The 19544-nt window shown below is 39.6% G+C and overlaps 1 protein-coding gene across 1 annotated transcript; it reads right to left on the bottom strand.

Annotated features, from left to right (window-relative positions):
• Positions 1-639: 639 nt before the first annotated feature.
• On the bottom strand, positions 640-7511 carry LOC132846071 (ring-infected erythrocyte surface antigen-like). The gene is made up of 5 exons (XM_060870582.1): positions 7488-7511; positions 6766-6804; positions 4504-4671; positions 2835-2883; positions 640-1310 (listed from the first exon to the last, which is right to left on the bottom strand). The coding sequence occupies exons 1-5, from the start codon at positions 7509-7511 to the stop codon at positions 640-642; spliced, it is 951 nt and encodes a 316-aa protein (XP_060726565.1).
• Positions 7512-19544: the final 12033 nt, after the last annotated feature.

The raw sequence follows: 19544 nt of genomic DNA, 5'->3' as shown, positions 1-19544 counted from the left end.
ACTGACAGTCAGGGGAGATACGATCCGTCTCACGTTTCTGTTATTGCCTGGAGAATTTCAGTAAATAAATAAAACACAGGCTGTAAAAATGTTTCATCGTGGCGCTATCTCTCCGTCAAATATCCTACAGGAGTTTTACAGGTGGGAGGTTATCAAAGCCTGGTGTTAGACACCGTCAAACTCGCCCAGCTCCCAGAGTAGCGATTTGTCAAAATGAATTGTGGTCAAGAATGCTATTAATAATTTTCAGTGAAGGAAAAAAATGGGGAGAAAAGCAGCAGTGAGGTCCTTTTTACTCTCAAATCTCCAGTTAACCAAAACTCTAGTCAAGTCTTTCAGAAATGTTCCCCTGCAGGTGGCCTGATTAATGGCGGCTCAGCTGCTGCTCCAATTTATCACCGTCGCTCTTAGCGGCTGACGTTTTAACCGAGCACAGGTTTATATTAATGAGCTCTTTCTAATACTGCTCCGTTTCTATAGTAACAGACCATTTGCAGGAGCTTGTACGGCTGTCGATATACTGTAAGTTCTCAAAGCTGTAACATGAGAACATTGTAACTGTTATGAAGCTAACAATGTACAATGAAAGAAATACATTCAATATGGTCGGGGTGCACAAACTTTTGAACAGATACCATTTTATTGCCTTTGTATTAGTTGAGGAATGTCTTTAAATCCAAACTCATGTGTTGGCGCCTTTATTTTGATGTAAGGGTGTGAATACTTTTGCACTCCCAAGTCCTGGGAATCATAAATGAAGGTGTGTTTTTTTTTCACTCTCTCGATACTTCTGGACACAATTTGGACGTTTCTCTGTATGATTCCCTGGATGTTCTTCTGGATCTTCTCCTGGACAATACTCTGGATGTTCCTCTTGACACTCTCCAGGACATTAGACAGGATGCTTCCCTTAATGTTCCCCTGGATGTTCTCCTGGACAATTCTCTGTATGTTTTCCTGAATGTTCTCCTGAATGTTCTCCTGGCCAATACTATGGATGTTCCCTTGGATGTTCTCCTGGCCAATACTCTGGATTTTTCCATTTATGTTCTCCTGGCCAATACTCTGGATGTTCCCCTCTATGTTTTCCTGGCCAATACTCTGGATGTTCCCCTTGATGTTCTCCTGGACAATTCTCTGTATGTTTCCCTGGATGTCCCTCTGGATCTTTTGCTGGACATTAAACTGGATGTTCCTCTGTACACCCTCCAGGACATTAGACTGGATGTTTCCCTGGATGTTCTCCTGTCCAATACTCTGTATGTTACCCTGGATGTTCTCCTGGACAATTTTCTGTACTGTATGTTTCCCTGGATGTCCCCCAGGAGGTTCTCCTGGACATTACACTGGATGTTCCTCTGGATGTTCTCCATGACAATACTCTGGATGTTTTCTTATATGTTCTTCTAGACATTCCCCTTAACAATCTCCTGGATGTTCCTCCAAACATTCCCCTGGATATTCTCTTATATAGTTCCCTGGACATTCCCCTGCACGTTTTCCTGGATGTTCCACTGGACATTCTCTTACATGTTCTTTTTGACATTCTCCACTATGTTTTCCTGTATGTTTTTAAATACGTTCTTCTGAATGTCCTCCTATATGTTCTCTTGGACGTTCTCCATGTGTTTGTAGACCCATATGTGTTGACAGTGCTAAATGAGGAGCCCAGGGTGACTCGGACTCCACATGTGTCATTAAAGTATCTTGTGAGATATAAAATATATTTATTACGTTTATTGTCTGGGACCTGAGGCATTTTTCCGCACGGAGACCCGATTCTCAGAGCATGTATTGATTGTAGAAATATCTTCTATGTTCATTTCATGGTTTCTAAGCAACAGCAATTCTTTAACACATTAGAGACGGGGTGATATATCCATGTGCCAATATATTTTTATAATATTATGAGTTAAAATTACATTTCTCCTTCATTTTTTATTTAAGCTGTAAGCCATTGGAACCGGACGAGGTGTTAGAGTAAGAATGAAACTCTGTAGTCGTGTTGCTGCTGCTGTCGTCTTTAATGAGATCACTGAAATTGGAAAGACAGCAGAAAACTTCTGGCTGAAAATCTCTTTACGTTAAAAAAAAGAAATTTTTGTAAAAATAAATAAATAAATAAATAAATAAATAAATAGATTTTAAATTAAAAATTTGTCATAAATCAATACAAAACTAAATACAAGTTTCAAATTGATCATTTTAACTTCATTTCTTAGTTAATTTATTTAATTTAGTTTTATCAATGTTTTATGTTTAAAAAAAAAATTCTAAATCCAGTACATTTTATATTATTGAGAATAATCTAAAAAAAATTTATTACAAAATAAATTGATTACATTTATAAATTTAAATATATAAATATACATTTATAAATTTAAAATTGATAAAATTAATAAAAAAAAATATTTCTTTTAAATATTTCTTATAAATACACAAAAATTCACAAATGCTCAAAACCTTGCTCAAATGCCTGATTTTGATTGCTGGTGTATTTTGCGGGCTCGTGTAGAGACACGCTGCTGATTTTCCCCTCTGTGATTGTGACAGGGAGAAAAACTGCCTCGCTAGTCTGGTTAGAGGCTTTGAGAGATTTAGCTTCTTATCGTGAAACCCGAGGGGACATGTGTCCCTTCGCTGTCACATCACACACACACGCAAGCGGAACGAGTCCAGGGGCTGTGTGTGTGTGTGTGTGTGTGTGTGTGTGATTGATGGGTGAGGGGACCAATCTGCTCCGTGACCCCTCAAATGGGTGGCCCCTGTAGGGCAATAGCTGGTCAATTGTCAGGGCAAAATGAAGAAGTGTGCACTACAGCTGTGAGTTAGACCTGGAACCCTGAGCCCTACATTAAACACATTCAATTCGTCCTCGGTCTCCTGAGGGAACACAGAGGCTGAGGATACTAATCTCTTACACAGTGGAAGTGCAGTTATCAAAACAGAAAACTCAGAGCGTCCATTTATCTGCTTTCATCAATAAAAAAGAATTATCGGTTTTTATTGAATTAAATAGAATGCAATTAAATATACTGATGCCATTATCTGTATTTAATTTGTCCATCTTATTGTTTTGTACATTGTGTTTTTTTTTGTTTTGTTTTTAGACTTAAACATACATAAACTCAACTTAATCTGAGTGAATTAAACTCAAGCCTAGTTATAAATAATTCAAATGACTGCAAATTCACTCAACTCCTAATCAGCTCCAACTCAAATGAACTTAATGAAGCTGTAACTCAAACTCAAACTTACCTTAAATTAATTCATGAATGAATTTCTCAAATCAGATTATAGCAGAGGGGAGCACGGTGGCTTAGTGGTTAGCATGTTTGCCTCACACCTCCAGGGTTGGGGGTTCGATTCCCGCCTCCGCCTTGTGTGTGTGGAGTTTGCATGTTCTTCCCGTGCCTCGGGGGTTTCCTCCGGGTACTCCGGTTTCCTCCCCTCAGTCCAAAGACATGCATGGTAGGTTGATTGGCATCTCTGAAAAATTGTCTGTAGTGTGTGAGTGAATGAGAGTGTGTGTGCCCTGCGATGGGTTGGCACTCCGTCCAGGGTGTATCCTGCCTTGATGCCCGATGACGCCTGAGATAGGCACAGGCTCCCCGTGACCCGAGGTAGTTCGGATAAGCGGTAGAAGATGAATGAGTGAGAGTGAGATTATAGCAGGTTCTATTTCTCAATTCTTATTCAAATCAAATCAAATTGATTCAAATCAAATGAGGTCAACGTGACTCTAACTCAATTGACCTGAACTCAACCTGGTTTAAATAAACTAAACCATGGTTCGAACTTGAAGGAACTCAATCTCGTTTTATTGCAGTTGAACACTAAATGAAATGAATTTTACTGAAAATGATTCAACTTGAACTGAAATGAATGCAAGTTCACTTCACTGAACAAACTCCACTTAAATTCAAACTTGAACTGAAATCTAACTCAAATCAATTCAATGTAAAACTACTCAACTCTAACTAACTCAGATTTTAACATTTCTACTTAACTTTAGTACCCAAAAGAGTTACACCTTTATGTAGTGCTATAAACAGGGTATTTTCTCATGCATGACAAGCAAACCCTTGCTAATAAAACAGGTAGAAGGTAACTACCACACATTATGCTTGTCTGGTCTTTTTTTGCTAACTAGTTGTTTAACTAAGGAATGCTTTTCTCTTTTATAAGACTGTTTACTCTGGAAATGTTTAGATCCGCTAAGACTGTGATTTTCATGAGAGCTCCAGAGGAATCTAAAAGTCCATGAAGAAAATGGCGACGTTTTAAAAATCTGCTAACGTTGTGGAGAAACGAGTCTAAAATATCAGAAAAACGGAGGAAGCTTGGAGCGTTCTTTCCCTTCAGACTTAATTATTGAGCAAAACATATTTCATTGAAACCCCAGAGACGAGATCACGCCGCTTCCCGAGCTGTTTCTAAAGCAATATGGCTGAGGCGTCTGAACAGCATGGACACGAGGGGTAATATTGTGGAAGTGCACACTTTGGGTGAAGGCGACTCCAGGCGAGGATACTCTTTATTGCTTTGGCTCTCGTCCTGCACGCTTTCATCCGTCCCGACGGACAAGAAAAGAAATCTCCACTCCACCTCGGGCTGCGGCATCTGTTTATCCTCCAGCCTGCTCCTGGCGGCGGTGCACGATGTCACTTCCTGTCACGAACACAGAAATTTGTAGTGACAACATTAAGGCTTTTAGAGGCTTTGGCCAGCTTAGCACGCCTGCCAGTTTCAGCCTACACAGTGCTGACGATGTGGCCCATTTTCTGTGTGTGTGTGTGTGTGTGTGTGTGTGTGTGTGTGTGTGTGTGTGATGCTTTCTACAATCCAATTCCACAAGACAGCCACGTTTCCACCATGACCTCCTTCTCTCCCTTGACTATAAACATCACCATCATCAGTTATATCTCGATATTTCACAAAGATCACTGGACGCTCCTAAATAACCTCACCCTGCTTCTGAGGTGCCCTAAGTAGGCAGCTAAACTGTGATTTAAACCGGAAGACAATCTACACCATTTATTTGCTCAAACTGCTTTAAGAAAACGTTATATACTCATTTATATGTACTTTTTTGTATCATTAAACTATATATTATATATTTTATCTTTGATTGTAAAGAAAAATATTTAAATGTCTTGAATGACCACCACAAAGTATTTAGCTGGCAAAACACCTTTGGGTAAAACGCTGCTAGTTAGCTAGTTCTACTAGCTTACAGATTTGGTACAATCATGTTTGTAACTAGTTTGTTCAACAGGGTTTTAGAGAGTGAGAGGATGCCTGAGGAATGGAGAAGAAGTGTGTTAGTTTCCGATCTTTAAGAATAAGGGTGATGTGCAGAGTTGCAGCAACTATAGGGGGATAAAGTTGATGAGCCATACAATGAAGCTGTGGGAAAGAGTAGTGGAAGCTAGGTTAAGGAAGGTGGTGGAAATTTGTGAGCAGCAGTATGGCTTCATGCCCAGAAAGAGCACAACAGATGCAATTTTTGCTCTGAGAATTTTGATGGAGAAGTATAGGGATGGTCAGAGGGAGTTGCACTGTGTGTTTGTAGACTTGGAGAAAGCGTATGACAGGGTGCCAAGAGAAGAGCTGTGGTACTGTATGAGGAAGTCAGGAGTAGCAGAGAAGTATGTCAGAGTGGTGCAGGACATGTATGAGAGGAGCAGGACAGTGGTGAGGTGTGCTGTAGGTCAGACAGAGGAGTTCAAATTGGAGGTGGGACTGCATCAGGGATCGGCTCTGAGCCCCTTCCTGTTTGCTATAGTGATGGACCAGTTGTCAGAGGAGGTCAGACAGGAGTCTCCTTGGACGATGATGTTTGCAGATGACATCGTGATCTGTAGTGAGAGCAGGGAGCAGGTGGAGGAAAACCTGGAGAGGTGGAGGTTTGTGCTGGAGAGAAGAGGAATGAAAGTCAGTCATAGTAAGACTGAGTATATGTGTGTGAATGAAAGGGAGGCAAGTGGAACAGTAAGGTTACAGGGTGAAGAGGTGAAGAAGGTACAGGAGTTTAAGTACTTGGGGTCAACAGTCCAGAGTAATGGAGAGAGTGGGAAAGAGGTAAAGAATCGAGTGCAGGGAGATTGGAATGGGTGGAGATAGGTGTCAGGAGTTCTGTGTGATAGCTAAATATCAACGAGAATCAAGGGGAAGGTGTACAGGACAGTGGTGAGACCAGCCATGCTGTATGGTTTAGAGACAGTGTCACTGAAGAAGAGACAGGAGTCTGAGCTAGAGGTAGCCGAGCTGAAGATGTTGAGGTTCTCTTTGGGAATGACAAAATTGGACAGGATTAGGAACGAGTACATCAGAGGGACAGCTCATGTTGGACGTTTGGGGGACAAAGTTAGGGAGAGTGAGTATATTGGTAGGAGAATGTTGGGCATGGAGCTGCCAGGCAGGATGCAAAGAGGAAGGCCAATGAGGAGGTTTATGGATGTAATTAATGAGGATATGAAGCTACTGGGTGCAAGTGTTGAGTATGCACAAGATAGGGATAGGTGGAGAGACATGATTCGCTGTGTCGACCCCTGAAGGGAAAATCCGAGAGAAGAAGAAGAAGATGTTTGTTAGCTAAAGTTATACTAGTTTTCACTTTTGGCAAAACATTGTTAGTCAATTAAATAAACTAATGCTATAAATCTAACAGAATTAGTTATTTTGAGACATTTTACAGTATCTGACAGCAAGTTATGCTAGCATGCACATTTAGAAAATGTTGTTTGTTATATTTAGCCTCACCTTCTTCTCACTCAGGAAACTCTGTCTCACTTTTTTCCCCTGTGAACACAAAGGATTTAAAGAGCTGAGGAATAATTTTGCGTTATTTGTGACAGTGCAGGTCAAAGCGAAGCCGTGTGGGAGCGTCGCTGTCCACTGTGAGCCTCATAAACCTCTCACGGTTTGAGGACTAAATTAATTAATCATCGTTTTCTGCCTCGTCGAGCGCTGCAGGGGCTCCGTCCCAATTAGCCTACGCTAGGGCTGAGGGGTTTTCACCAGGAGAGCGCTCCGGCCATCAGGGGAGAGTCGGCTCGGTGATTGTGACAGACTAATAAATATATCAGAGGAACAAAAGAACACCTGAGGAACGATGGAAAAACCTAAATACGTACAAAACAACAGGTTTGATGGTTTTTAATTTCAGTCTTTTAAGAATTCAAGAACAACATAAACATTTAACATAGATTGTTGTTTGTTCCACACATAAAATTCTCTGTAGTTTAAATCTTAGCTAGAGCTAGCGTAAGTGTAGCTGCTTATATTGTTACAGTCATTATTCTCAGCCAATAGAAACGCAGCATACTGGAAAGATATGCAAGCCTTTACCACACAGACGCTTGAAGCTCAACCTTCAGACTGCGTCCTGAGCTCTCTGATGGACTTGTTCCCTCGAGTGCGCTCTGACGCTGAAGATTGTCAACACGACTTTAACATCTGTAGCCGCTGCATCACATTTAGACCTGTGTTTCAGGACAGGAAGCCATTACCAAACGAGCTGAGTGGGCCAAAAGCTAGCTGTTAGCGTGTAGCCTGAGGCTAAATGACCCGAGGATACAGCCTCTGAGGACAGCACTATAAAATATTTACCCCCTGTTGTGCCGCCTGCATAGTGCTGTGTTGTGTCCCTTTGCTCCAGGCGTCTCCTCTGATTTGCCTATTTTACCTGTTTTTTTTTTTCTTAATTCTGTTTTTTAGAATTTAGAACAAAGTAATGGAAATACGTGAAAGCTGCTAACATAAACTTTTTATTTGGTATTTCATTAAATCTAATTGACTCTGTTTTGTTTTAGTATAAACTATTTTATAGTGCATTATTATTATTATTATTATTATTATTATTATTATTATTATTATTATTATTATTTTAGTATTATAAATTTGTAAATTCTTTGATCAATTTATTTTTTGCAGCTGGAAAGTACTTACAATTTAATTTTTATTTTTTTCTTTCACATTCAAAGAAAATATTTATTTATAAATTCATCCTGTGCTTCTTTTTTCTTTTTGAAATGTATAGGATCAACTTGTTTTATATTATTATTATTAGAGATGAGCCGGATACTTGGCTGAAACAAGTATCCGGTACGGATAAAGCATTTCTGCCGAGTACGAGTATTATACGAGTAATACGAGTCAATATCTGTGCTCGGATTGAATGAAAATCATCATTGGGTAGCTGATTGTGTCAGCGTTCTGTGATAGGCTAGTCACAGCGCCCCTCCCCTACACACATACAGATGTATTGTGTTGCTGTGTCTCGCTCTGCTCACTCACAGTCACACACACAACAGCTCTCTGTCTCTCCCTCAGTCACTCGGGTTCGCGGGTCTTTTCCGTTAACGTTTAGGGTTTCTTCAGCTTTTTACTTCGGGTTGTAACGTTAATAATACGTACTTACTAACCAGTAGAGTTCTGGTAAACGTGGGTTCGTTCAGACGTGGTGCTTGCTTGGTAGAATGCGACTCGCATTGCGTCTCTGCCTGTCGGAGATTTTTTTTCTTTTTTAAACCTTCAGCTGTCTCTAACCAGTAACCAGACACTGAGTGTCTGACACGTTTTTGCTGTATTTCATAAAAACATAAAGGTAGTAAGCTAGTGTTATAAATATTACAAATTAATTATTAGCGGTTAAAGCCCCGCCCATTTCAAGACAAGCCCTGCTTACTTCCGGATTAGGCCCCACCCACTCCAAGTACGGATAAGGATACAGATAATTCATATGGTTAACAGATACGGATACAGATACAGATAATGCTGTACTCACTCATCCCTAATTATTATTTACCTAATGTATATAAAATGTATATAAAATGTATTTATTTATTTTAATTGTAATTAATTAATCGATTAATTAATTAATTGATTAATTAATTAATGTACTTTTTTATTTATTTATTTATTTATTTATTTATTTATTTATTTATTTATTTGCCTTAACATGAGGGGAACTTCATTCAGCATATGTCACTTTATATACAGTAGCTTTGAGTTGCTAGCAGGTCATTTAAAATGATGTTGTTGTTGTCTGTGTGTGTGTATGTGTTTACCTGATAGCCACACACTTTTTTATTTTGTTTGTCATACTAACATGGTGCGTTTTGTGCATTTTATTGTAGCTAGCATTTAAGTTTGATGGAATTTATTCACTTGCTAGCATTTCATTCTGCTAGTAGCTCCCTGACTGCTATTTACTGACATTGTCATCATTTCATCTTTGCTAGCATCAGAACATTTTTTTGCTAGTAGCTGACACAACATTCTTTATCTTTGCTTGTGTTTTTAGCTCTTTTTTATTTTTATATTTTTTGCCAAACATTTCTAGCATTTCTTATGCTCGAAGTTATGCTGTAACCTATGCTGGTAATCCCAACATTTTATATGTGTAATGCTAATTATTAGCTTCTTCTTCTAATAATGAACTAATCCCCAAATATGTGTTTGAGTTGATTATTGTCTGAAGTGATTATACTGTCCTGGGGCTGAGGAGAACTAGTGCAGCACTTCATTATGAGTGTGCTGTCAGTCCTGTGCAGGCTGCCCGGGCTGCACCGGTGATTGGGTTACATTGTGGGTGACACTAAGCTCGGTGTCACGCGTTAGTCATTGCGGTGACCTCCTCATCGTAAGCAGAGCAGCCTAGCAGGAATAATTTATAAACAGCACCTCCGCACTTCTATTTAGCTTCATCCCCTAAGCAGGGCCCCAGGGCTCGACTCGACAAAGCAACATCGGCTGCTGAACTTTTGATCCGATGAATACTTAATGACAGATTTGATTACAAACAAGGCCTCTTATTAGATGAGTTCAGTGTCTGGCTGCGAAAAGGGCGACTGCCAGCAACGTAGCACAGCAGTGACAGTGGCATTTCTTCTGTTAGCATCACGCTAATCACTAATCACTTCACACAATGTTATTCGTTGCTGCTTGCGTCACAACTGAATTCACACTTACAATTAGCGGTTATAGAGAAGAAAAAAAACACAAGGTGTGATTGTTTAATATTTAGCATCTAACCACTGCTTCCTACTGCGGCTCATGCTTATTGCTAATCATGGCACACATTTCCACCAGAATCCACGTCACATAATGCTAATCGCTAATGTACACAAACCGAAAAAATAGCTGTTTTTTCTCTCCCAGTTAGTTAAGTGCTTAGAACTACTGCATGTTTGCAGCTAATTCTTGAACATTAGAGTTCAAATCATTGCTATTGGTTCATGCTGATTGCTATTCATTTTGTCTCCCTAGACGTAGCTTTTATGAGAACCACACCTGTTATTTTTTCATCCTCTTGCTTATTGTTAATTTTTTAATTCTTGACAATGTTAATAATAAACATTTACGGTCTAAACCATCATTCTAATCGCTAATCACCTCACACCTTGCTGTTATATAAATCAGACCATCCTTAAGGCTATTTCTCTAATGTTTAATGTTCAGTGTATTGCTAATCACTTCACACTTGAGTGGCTGTCATAGATATTCCCCCATGTTTTTGGCGAATTCTTAAGCAGAGCCCAAGCTATTACCCAGCATCTTGCTAACTGATAGCTGTTTTAAAAATCACACCATGTTTGAGACAGGGCTCTCAAGTATCACGCATTGAGCTTGACAGTCACAAAGTTTGGTCTTTTGTCACGCTCTCCCGCCACACATTGTATTTGTAACGCAGAAAAACTTACTATTTATCATATATTTAATATGCCGCAGCGCCCAAAATGTATTGGTCCGCACCGCTGTCTCTATGGAACCGGGTAGGATCCCCTGGAGTTCTTAGTCGAGCCTGACACTTATCAGCCAATCAAAAAAAGAGGCTTCACAATAGCCAATCAGAAAATAGCACTATTGTATCTGGGTAAGATTTAACGCAACAACCAATGAATAAAAGCATATCCTGGAATTGTTCAGCATCATCCTCATTCACCCACAGAGTAAGTCATGATCTCCCGTTTTAATGTCGCAACAAATTCTCAACTTGTTTGACACAATGACATTTTGACTGCTGTTAGAGAAGTTTCCCAGATAATCAGCATCAGTTTTTCATGAGTGTCTGTAACTTAGCCAACAGTTTTACAGCCTGTTCACTGACAACACCTGATCAGAACAAGTAGTCTAGTGCCAGTGGTTCTCAAACTGTGGGCCCTGAGATGGTGCCAAGGGGCCCCGGTTCACTGACAACACCTGCTCAGAACAAGCAGTTACATTGCATAATTTAATGTTATGTTTAATTCAAATATTAAGTTTTGGAATGTTTTATGTCATAAATTTTCTTTTGGGGGGGCAAGTAGGGATGCACTGTATACAAGGGGGGCGGCATGCCAAAAAAGTTTGAGAACCACTGGTCTAGGCCTCGTCATATTTGCATTATCACACGATGACTGACATTTTGTCACAATAAACATCTCTCCCCAAATAGGCTTAATAATTTTATTAGCACTAAATAAATGAAAGTGTATTGCATCGTCGATGTTATATGTCACTTTTAAAATCATGTCATATTTTATATCCTGGCCATTGATGCATTAATCATTTGCATCTGTCTTTCAAAGATGTCAACTAAAATGGTTGGAGATGTCACTCTTGCCTGTCTTCAAAACTTGAGAGCCCTGTTGAGACAAATTCTCTAACTTTTAGAGTTCATTCCCTTGCTAACAGCTAATCACCGCAACACTCTATGTTGGTGGTATGAACATATAGAGCCCGCTAACCATGCTAAACTTTTAGGCACATTTCATTTTTTATTTTTTTATTTTGAGTTCCCGCTCATTTTTGTTGCATTGATTTTATTTGGTTTGTTACCACAGTGACGTCAAAGGCAGGCGGAAAATGAGTCTTTCAGCTGTATTAGTTACTGTAAATTAGCCAGGCGGCTTCTGTATTTGACTCATTAGCTTTGCTGTGGAAGCAGCCATTGAGAGATCTCCTGATTAGATTAGAAGATGAAGTTTCAAAGAATGAAGTGGGAAGATTATAACAAAACATCAGAGCAGGTCCCTCCTCTTTCTCCATGATGCCATCTTCAACCTGGATGTAAGTAACGTGTTTTTGTCAATGTCGCTAATCTAACACGTATATTTTCCCATCGTGATCAAACTACCCAATATTTCTGCTAATTGTTTCAGTTATTTTGGACAGGACAGTTAGTACATGAGAGATATATGTGCTAACTGCTAACCTTTTCACCCTCAGCTAGCTGTTAGAAAAACAAATCACACGTTTATGCTAATTTCTTAATAGTTCATCCTCTTGCTAAGTGCTAATCTATGATAATAGTACATTCTTTATCATTTAGATTCCTCCCTCATGCTAATCGTGAATCATTTCGGCCTTGACTAACTGTTGTAAAATTGCCACTTATGAAGCCAATTATTTAAAACGAGTCCAGCCTGGTGTTAATTGCTAATCTGTTATAGCAATCACACCATGTCCTAGGCAAATTATTTGAAATTTCAAGTTTGCTAAGCACTAATTACTTCACCCTCAACTAACTGGCTAATTGTATGGCTGATATATTAACATTTAGAGGTTAATTTTTATTACTGGGAGTTCAACAGATGCTCTGGCTTCATGCTAAGTAACATGTTTAGAATCCAACCCCTTGCTAACCACTAATCTGTTCACCTCTGACTAGCTGTTTTAGGAAAAATGTCATGTTCATTTATTTTTTTAAACTTTTAAACTCTAGCTCTTTGCTAACTGCTACTCACATCACATTGCACCATGTTTATGATCAGTTAGAGTCAGGACCCATTACTCTGTCTTCATGCTAACTAGCATCTCACCATGTTAGAGGTGATTTTAGTTATTTATTTATTTATTCATTTATTTATTTTAAAATTTATGAACAAACCCTGTGGTGTGATTAAGATTTCAAAATATCCTACACTGGATTTTTTTTCTCCCTGTTGCCTTGGTAAATTTTTATTTCTCTCTCGGCTTTTAGGGGCGATGATTGAAGCGTAGCGAGTGTGAAGGAAGCAGCTGGCTTCAGTAATTGCAGAGGGAGTCGCTAACCAGCAGTGAGCAGAATCATGGCTGACTACATGTTCCTCCGTGTTTGGAATCCTTCTCCAACAAGGCGGCGTGCACAATAGCTCAGCAGGAGAGCGGATATTAAACCCCCTCATTACACTCGCTAAAAACGTCTCCCCTGAAGTCTCCCACCTCCGGCCTTGTTCTCAATACGGAGAATTGTCCGAGCGCCTCCAGATTAGTGTCGAGGGTAGACGCCTGTAATAATGTAATAATTCTCAATGAGGCTCTCATTGCTTTAATACTACAGCGATTTGGCATCAAGTACTAATTAGTTACATTAAATGTTCTGGAACTTTCTCAGATAAGATTTCTCTTAGCTACAAGAAAGTTAGCGCTTTAGCTCTGACACTGGAGACTCCTTCTTGAGATATGTTAGGCTTCTATTTAACACTGATGGGTTATATTTCTGTAATATATTGCATGTGTGTGTGTGTGTTTGCGTGCAGCTCGTCTCGTCCTCTCTTTGCCCACGTTACCTTTAACCTTGCCACGTTAGACTTCAGCCACAACAACAAGGACAAATGTCACGAGTCTGACGGCTCCTTTTATTTTTTCCCCCGCTAAATTATTCACGCCGCGCTGTCCGACAAAGCTGCACCGCTCTAATGTCGTGTAAGATAAACCTCTGACACGCTCACCACCATTTTGTTGGGGTTTTTTTTTTTGTTTGTTTGTTTCGTCTCTGCCCAAATAAACACTGGTCAAAATTTTAAACAATTCCAACATCTTGGATTTTCAGGTTTTTACAATATTTTTATTTTTTTTATATAAATTTTTTTTTAATTCAAAATAAATGTGATCACAGCAGATTCCTGATTGTAACAGTGACTCTGCTTTTTTATTTTAGTGATATCTAAAATTCTAAGGAATGTTAAAGGTCTTTTAAAAAGTTTTAGATGTCAAAGAATAGCGGCTTGTACATGAAACTGGTAGATGTTTACACTTCACTTCTACACTTGAAATGTGAAGGTTAAATCTTTAGATTTCTGCAAGAATTTGCTAGAATGGATTCACAGATTTTTTTTTTTTTTTTTTTTTTTTACAATTTGCAATTCTACAAATTAAGAAGTTTATTCTGCACATTTTGTACTAATCTAGGAGTTTAATGGAGTTTCATATACTTTACACCCAGCTTTCTTTTTGTGGATTTACCCCTCCACCCCTAGAACCGAATACCTCACCCCGACTTGGTGACAGTGATGGATCTGACAGCAGGACAGTGTTAATGATACGGGGCCACGGGGCCACGGGGGCCGAACTGCATGCTCTGTATTTGCATTTCCATTCATCACACCGGCATTTATCACGGCAAGGCGAGTGCCAGATCTAATTAAAGTCCGGGCTAACGAGGGGGGCGCGGGAAAGGCAAACACGGGCCAAAAACTCGGCACCAAACCCAATTAACGCCACGCCAAATGAAGTCATCCGAGGCCTCTTCATTAGAATTAGCCAAAGAGCAACAGAAGGAGGAGTAAATAAATAAAGTTAAGGAGGATCGTGTTCCTTAATTTGGGTTTCATTTTCCCGCCTTCAGCTCCTGTCATAAAGACCCAAGATGACACCCGAGCCTGATGATTAATCTCCTCTTTTATACAGGAAGTGATGTCATTAGAGAGGCGACGGGGAGCCAGAGGCTCAGTGTGCTGCAAGAGGAACTTGAATAAAATCAAACTTTTTTTTTATCTGCTTTGTACATTCACAGCAGTTAGAAACTTTTATCTTTTATCAGGAGAAAGAAAGAAAGAAAGAAAGAGATTTTATAGAAACATGTTTAAAAGTTGTCCTTGAATGATCAGCTGTGTGTGTGTGTGTGTGTGTGTGTGTGTGTGTGTGTGAGAGAGAGAGATGGTAAAGTTAGCATAGTGGTGGTGCGAGTTGGGATCCATCAGCGGCCCAGCGGGTCAGGGGTGTGTGTGAGACGGGTCGTTCTTCACCATGGACAGAAACCCACTGAGACTCACATATGGAGATCTGCCTGAGCCAAAAGCCCACGAGAGACGGACCTACACACACACACACACACACACACACACACACACACACCAGAAAGTGAGATTAAAATTCTCTAGATAGAACTTCTTGACTTAAATAACAATAATACATAAATAATAAAAGTTTCAGAAGACAAGAATTTGTGAAATGAACATAAAGAATTCAATTTATTTATAAATGTATTTATTTTGGTGGAGATTTTGGGGATTTTTCTGATATTAAATCTGTCTTTGTATTAAATAAAATAAAAAAAAAATCACAGTAAAAACCCTGTTTATTTATAAAAAACCTGACAAATGTATAATATAATAATTGCAGTTTCAAAGAATTTGATGTACACTTAATATCTAAGTCCAGTAATTATTTATGTATTATTAATTATTTATTCTTAATGTAAATGATGATACTGAATGTGGCAATTAATTTAGTGCTCTGTATTATTTACAAACTTAAATAATAAAATATAATTATTTAATAATAATAATAATAATAATAATAATAATAATAATAATAATAATATACTTAATTTATATGATCTAGATTGTTTATGTATTTATTTATTCACCAGAACATACAAGTAGAAAAAGAAAAATAGTAAAATAATTACGGCACTTGTTCTCACTGGCATTCATAGAAAATCCTTATCTATGTTCGTTCAGGAAGTTTCTTCTTTTTTAATTACTTTTTATACTATGTATTACGTCTTAAACTGTTAAGAGAGATCGTAAGATGTATTTTAAATAAAATCAAGTAATAAATGTAAATTTTTTAATAAATTACATGGGGAGGGGGAAGGAATTGGTGAAAAGCCCTGGGACGATAAGCATTCTGTCAGCTAACAGTGTGAAAAAAGACACACACACACACACACACACACAGTGGCCATTAAAGCTAACAAGGCAGGGAACAAAAGTGAACACTTGGCAGACAAGAAAAAAGTGGAGTTCCTGCCCGCTGTCTCTGTGATAAGAGGAAGAGGAACGAGGAAACCTGAACACCACCGACCCCCTGTGCCATATGTTCCAGGAAGAGCGCACCTGAATTATTGATCAGAGAGACAGACAGACAGACAGAGAGAGAGAGAGAGAGAGAGACAGAGGCAGTGAGGTGGAAGACTAGAGAGAAGGAGACGCCGTGTTTATTATTGATGATGGGACAAAACAGGCAGGTGATTTCAGCCTTGTATTGATTACTGGAAACACCAGGAGGTAAGAGTAGTGTGACACACACACACACACACACACACACACACCTCCTTTGTTTTGACTTGTCCTTTCACTCTAGCTGAAGGTCAGTGTAGTGCCCTAGGGATCAAGGGAGTGAGAAATAATATTGCTCTGGTGTCTCCTCGGCTGCGTCCCAAACCCACTCTGACCCACTGCACCGAACAGCACTATCTAGTGGGTCACCATATAGTGCACTACAATTAGAGCATTTTCTCTGACATTGGTCTCTTTCCTTTTTCTGTTCATTAATTTGTTTTCAATTTTTTACTTTTTTTTCCTTTGAATTTCCCACTTTACTTCTTGTTTCTCTTCTTTCATCTCTTTTCCCTTTTTCTTTCTTTTTCTATAGCTTTCCTCTTTCTTTCTTTCTTTCTTTCTTTCTTTCTTTCTTATGTACATTTTGTACTTCTATTCTCTTTTTCTTTCACTTATCTTTTATTTCTTTTTACTTTTTTGCCTTCCAGTTTTTTTTGTTGTTTGTTTGTCTTTTCTTTTTGTCTTCCTTTTGTCAGCTGTTTATTCCTCTTTTTTCCTCCTCCTCCTCCGTGTCATGTTAGTGTCATTTTTATTCAGTTTACTTTGGTGATCGTGTTGGGCTCTAATACAATTTGATAAACACAGTGGAGACAAATCGAATTGTGCGTAAGTGGAGAGGACGTGTGTGTGTGTGTGTGTGTGTGTGTGTGTGTGTGTGTGTGTGTGTGTGTGTGTGTGTAAATATTCACTGCCATCCGTTACTCTCTCCTCTAATGAAATATAAATATCCATTAGCTGTGATTTGTGTGGCAGCAAATTGCTCCGGACCAAATCATCACTTTTATCATGGAGCAGAACCAGAGAGAGAGACAGGAAGAGAGAGAGAGACAGGGAGACGAACCTGGGAGAGACAGACAGACCTTTGAAAGAGAGAGGGAGACAGACAGACTGACCTGAGAGAGACAGAGTGACCCGAGACAAAGAGACCTAAGAGAGACCGACAGTCATACCAGAGAAAGACAGAGAGACTGACCTTAGAGACAGACAGACTGACCTCAGAGACAGACAGACTGACCTGAGAGAGATAGTCAAACTGACCTGAGAGAAGAACACAGTCCTGAGAGACAGACATACTGACCTGAATGAGACAGACAGACAGACTGATCTAAGAGAGACAGACAGACAGATCTAAGGGAGACAGACCAGAGAGAGAGAGACAGACAGACAGACAGACAGACTGACCTAAGAAAGACAGACAGATCTAAGAGAGACAGACCAGAGAGAGAGACACAAGGCCTGCATGTGAATTAATGAATCCAGGACGAGGCGAGAGGAAGGTGAAGGAGACAGAGAGACAGACAGAGAGACAGAAAGCTGCAGGAGGTGAAGTGAAAGTGCCACAGAACCCAGGAGAACCTGTTCAGCACACTAGGACCCTCAGTAACAAACCTCAAGATCTCTGAAAAAATAATATATATATAGACTCTTTTTTTTTTTGCTTTTTGTCTTCTTTCTTTCTTTCTTTCTTTCTTTCTTTCTTTCTTTCTTTCTTTCTTTTCTTTCTAAGATGTTGAAAGTAAAGACAGATGATGATGATGATGGACATTAGTTGACTGGTGTTTACTGTGTTCAGTGCTGTGATGTGATCAGTAAGTAGTGTTCAGGTCGCAGTGGTAAGTAGTGTTGGATCTGCTGCTGACTCTTCTGTTCTTCTCTCTTTACACGATGCTGGAGATGTGAAGGAGGCCACAATGGAAGCTCTGGCTGAGGAACGCAATCCTCTTTTGTCCTTTTAAATGTTATAATTAGCCAAACAAGCGTGAGTGCTGTGGAGCTCGGCACTTATCTCCTCCTCCATCACTGGACACGGTGTTAAAGCCGGCCGGGCCGCGTGTAATGAATACATCGACCCCGCGAGCCCCGTCCAGTGATACGGCTAACTCTATGCTAATGTGATACGTATGGCTAACCTGATGCGTGCTAATGTGAGACACAGTGCAACTGAAGGTTAAAACCCAAATCCCACCGAGTGCCTCGAGTCTCTGAGTCAGAACACACACCACACCGCTAGCACTTAGCCTTAATTACTGCGCTCGCTTGCTCAGTCTGTGCGTGTGTGTGTGTCCATGAAAGAATTCAAACGTATTAATAAAACACAAGAAAAATCATTTGGTTTCTTTTTCCCTTTTTTTCTTGTTTCACTGCTTTCTTTATTCATTCTTGCTTTCTTCCTTTCATTTTTTATTTCTCTTCTGTTTCTTTTTTTCCCTTTATCTTTTTCTGTCCTAAAAGTAATTTCTTTCTTTCTTTCTTTCTTTCTTTCTTTCTTTCTTTCTTTCTTTCTTTCTTTCTAAGAAACTGTCCTATCTTCTTTCTTTTTTTCTTAACCTTGTTCCTTTCTTTAAATTTTTCCTGCTTGTTTCTTCCTTTTTGATCTTTCCTAATTGCTGCTTCCTTTTCCTTATCTTCTTTGCTCTCTCTCTCTCTCTCTCTCTCTCTCTCTCTCTCTCTCTCTCTCTGTCGCTGTCAGGAGTAAAATGAATGTGATGTCACGGGTTATATGATGGATGTTAATGTGTTTTCTCTCTCAGACACTGTGATGTTCTAATAACGATGCTGAGGCTGAAATGATAAGAAACTGTGAATGAGACAGAGCCGAGAGCGGGGGGAGGTAAGTGATGATCTCGTCCACTTCCTTTAGTCTACTACACCTACTGTAATCAGTAATTAATGAAGAAAATCAAGAACACCCAGGCAGTGTGGGGTCAAAGGGGTGGGGGGTGTTGGGGCTGGGTATGTGTGGGAAGGGCCCTGTGGGGGAGGGCCCTTTGTTTGTAGGGGCCCCTGTGTGAGAGGCAGTGTGTGGGTGCAGTAGAAACGTTCCTAACAACACACACTACAGCGGGGATTTCTTTCTTTCTTTAATGGTATTTCTGATGCCTTTCGTGCAGGTTGTTGCTCAACCCTTATCCTAGTTAGCGTTAATACAGCACTAGCATCTCTGTAGCATCAAATCTGACTCTGTTAAACTCTCTCACTCTCATCTCTGTGGAAATCATGAATATTCACGGGTTTTCATGGAGTAGCGAGACATCAGCGCTCAGATCTCTAGGACACTCGTTTGCTTCATTGAAATCGACCTACCGAGGGCTTTGTTCACCGCATTCTGTTCTTCCAGCCTCCTGATATTTTCCGTTATAGAGCTGGAATAGAGCCATCAAATGTAGTCTTTTCTCACTCACTCACTCACTTATTTTCTACCGCTTATCCGAACTACCTCGGGTCACG

This window comes from Tachysurus vachellii, chromosome 5 (genome assembly GCF_030014155.1).
Source record: "Tachysurus vachellii isolate PV-2020 chromosome 5, HZAU_Pvac_v1, whole genome shotgun sequence".
Taxonomy (NCBI): Eukaryota; Metazoa; Chordata; class Actinopteri; order Siluriformes; family Bagridae; genus Tachysurus; species Tachysurus vachellii.
Note: the sequence above shows the minus strand (reverse complement) of the source record. Positions and strands in the feature narration are given on the sequence as shown.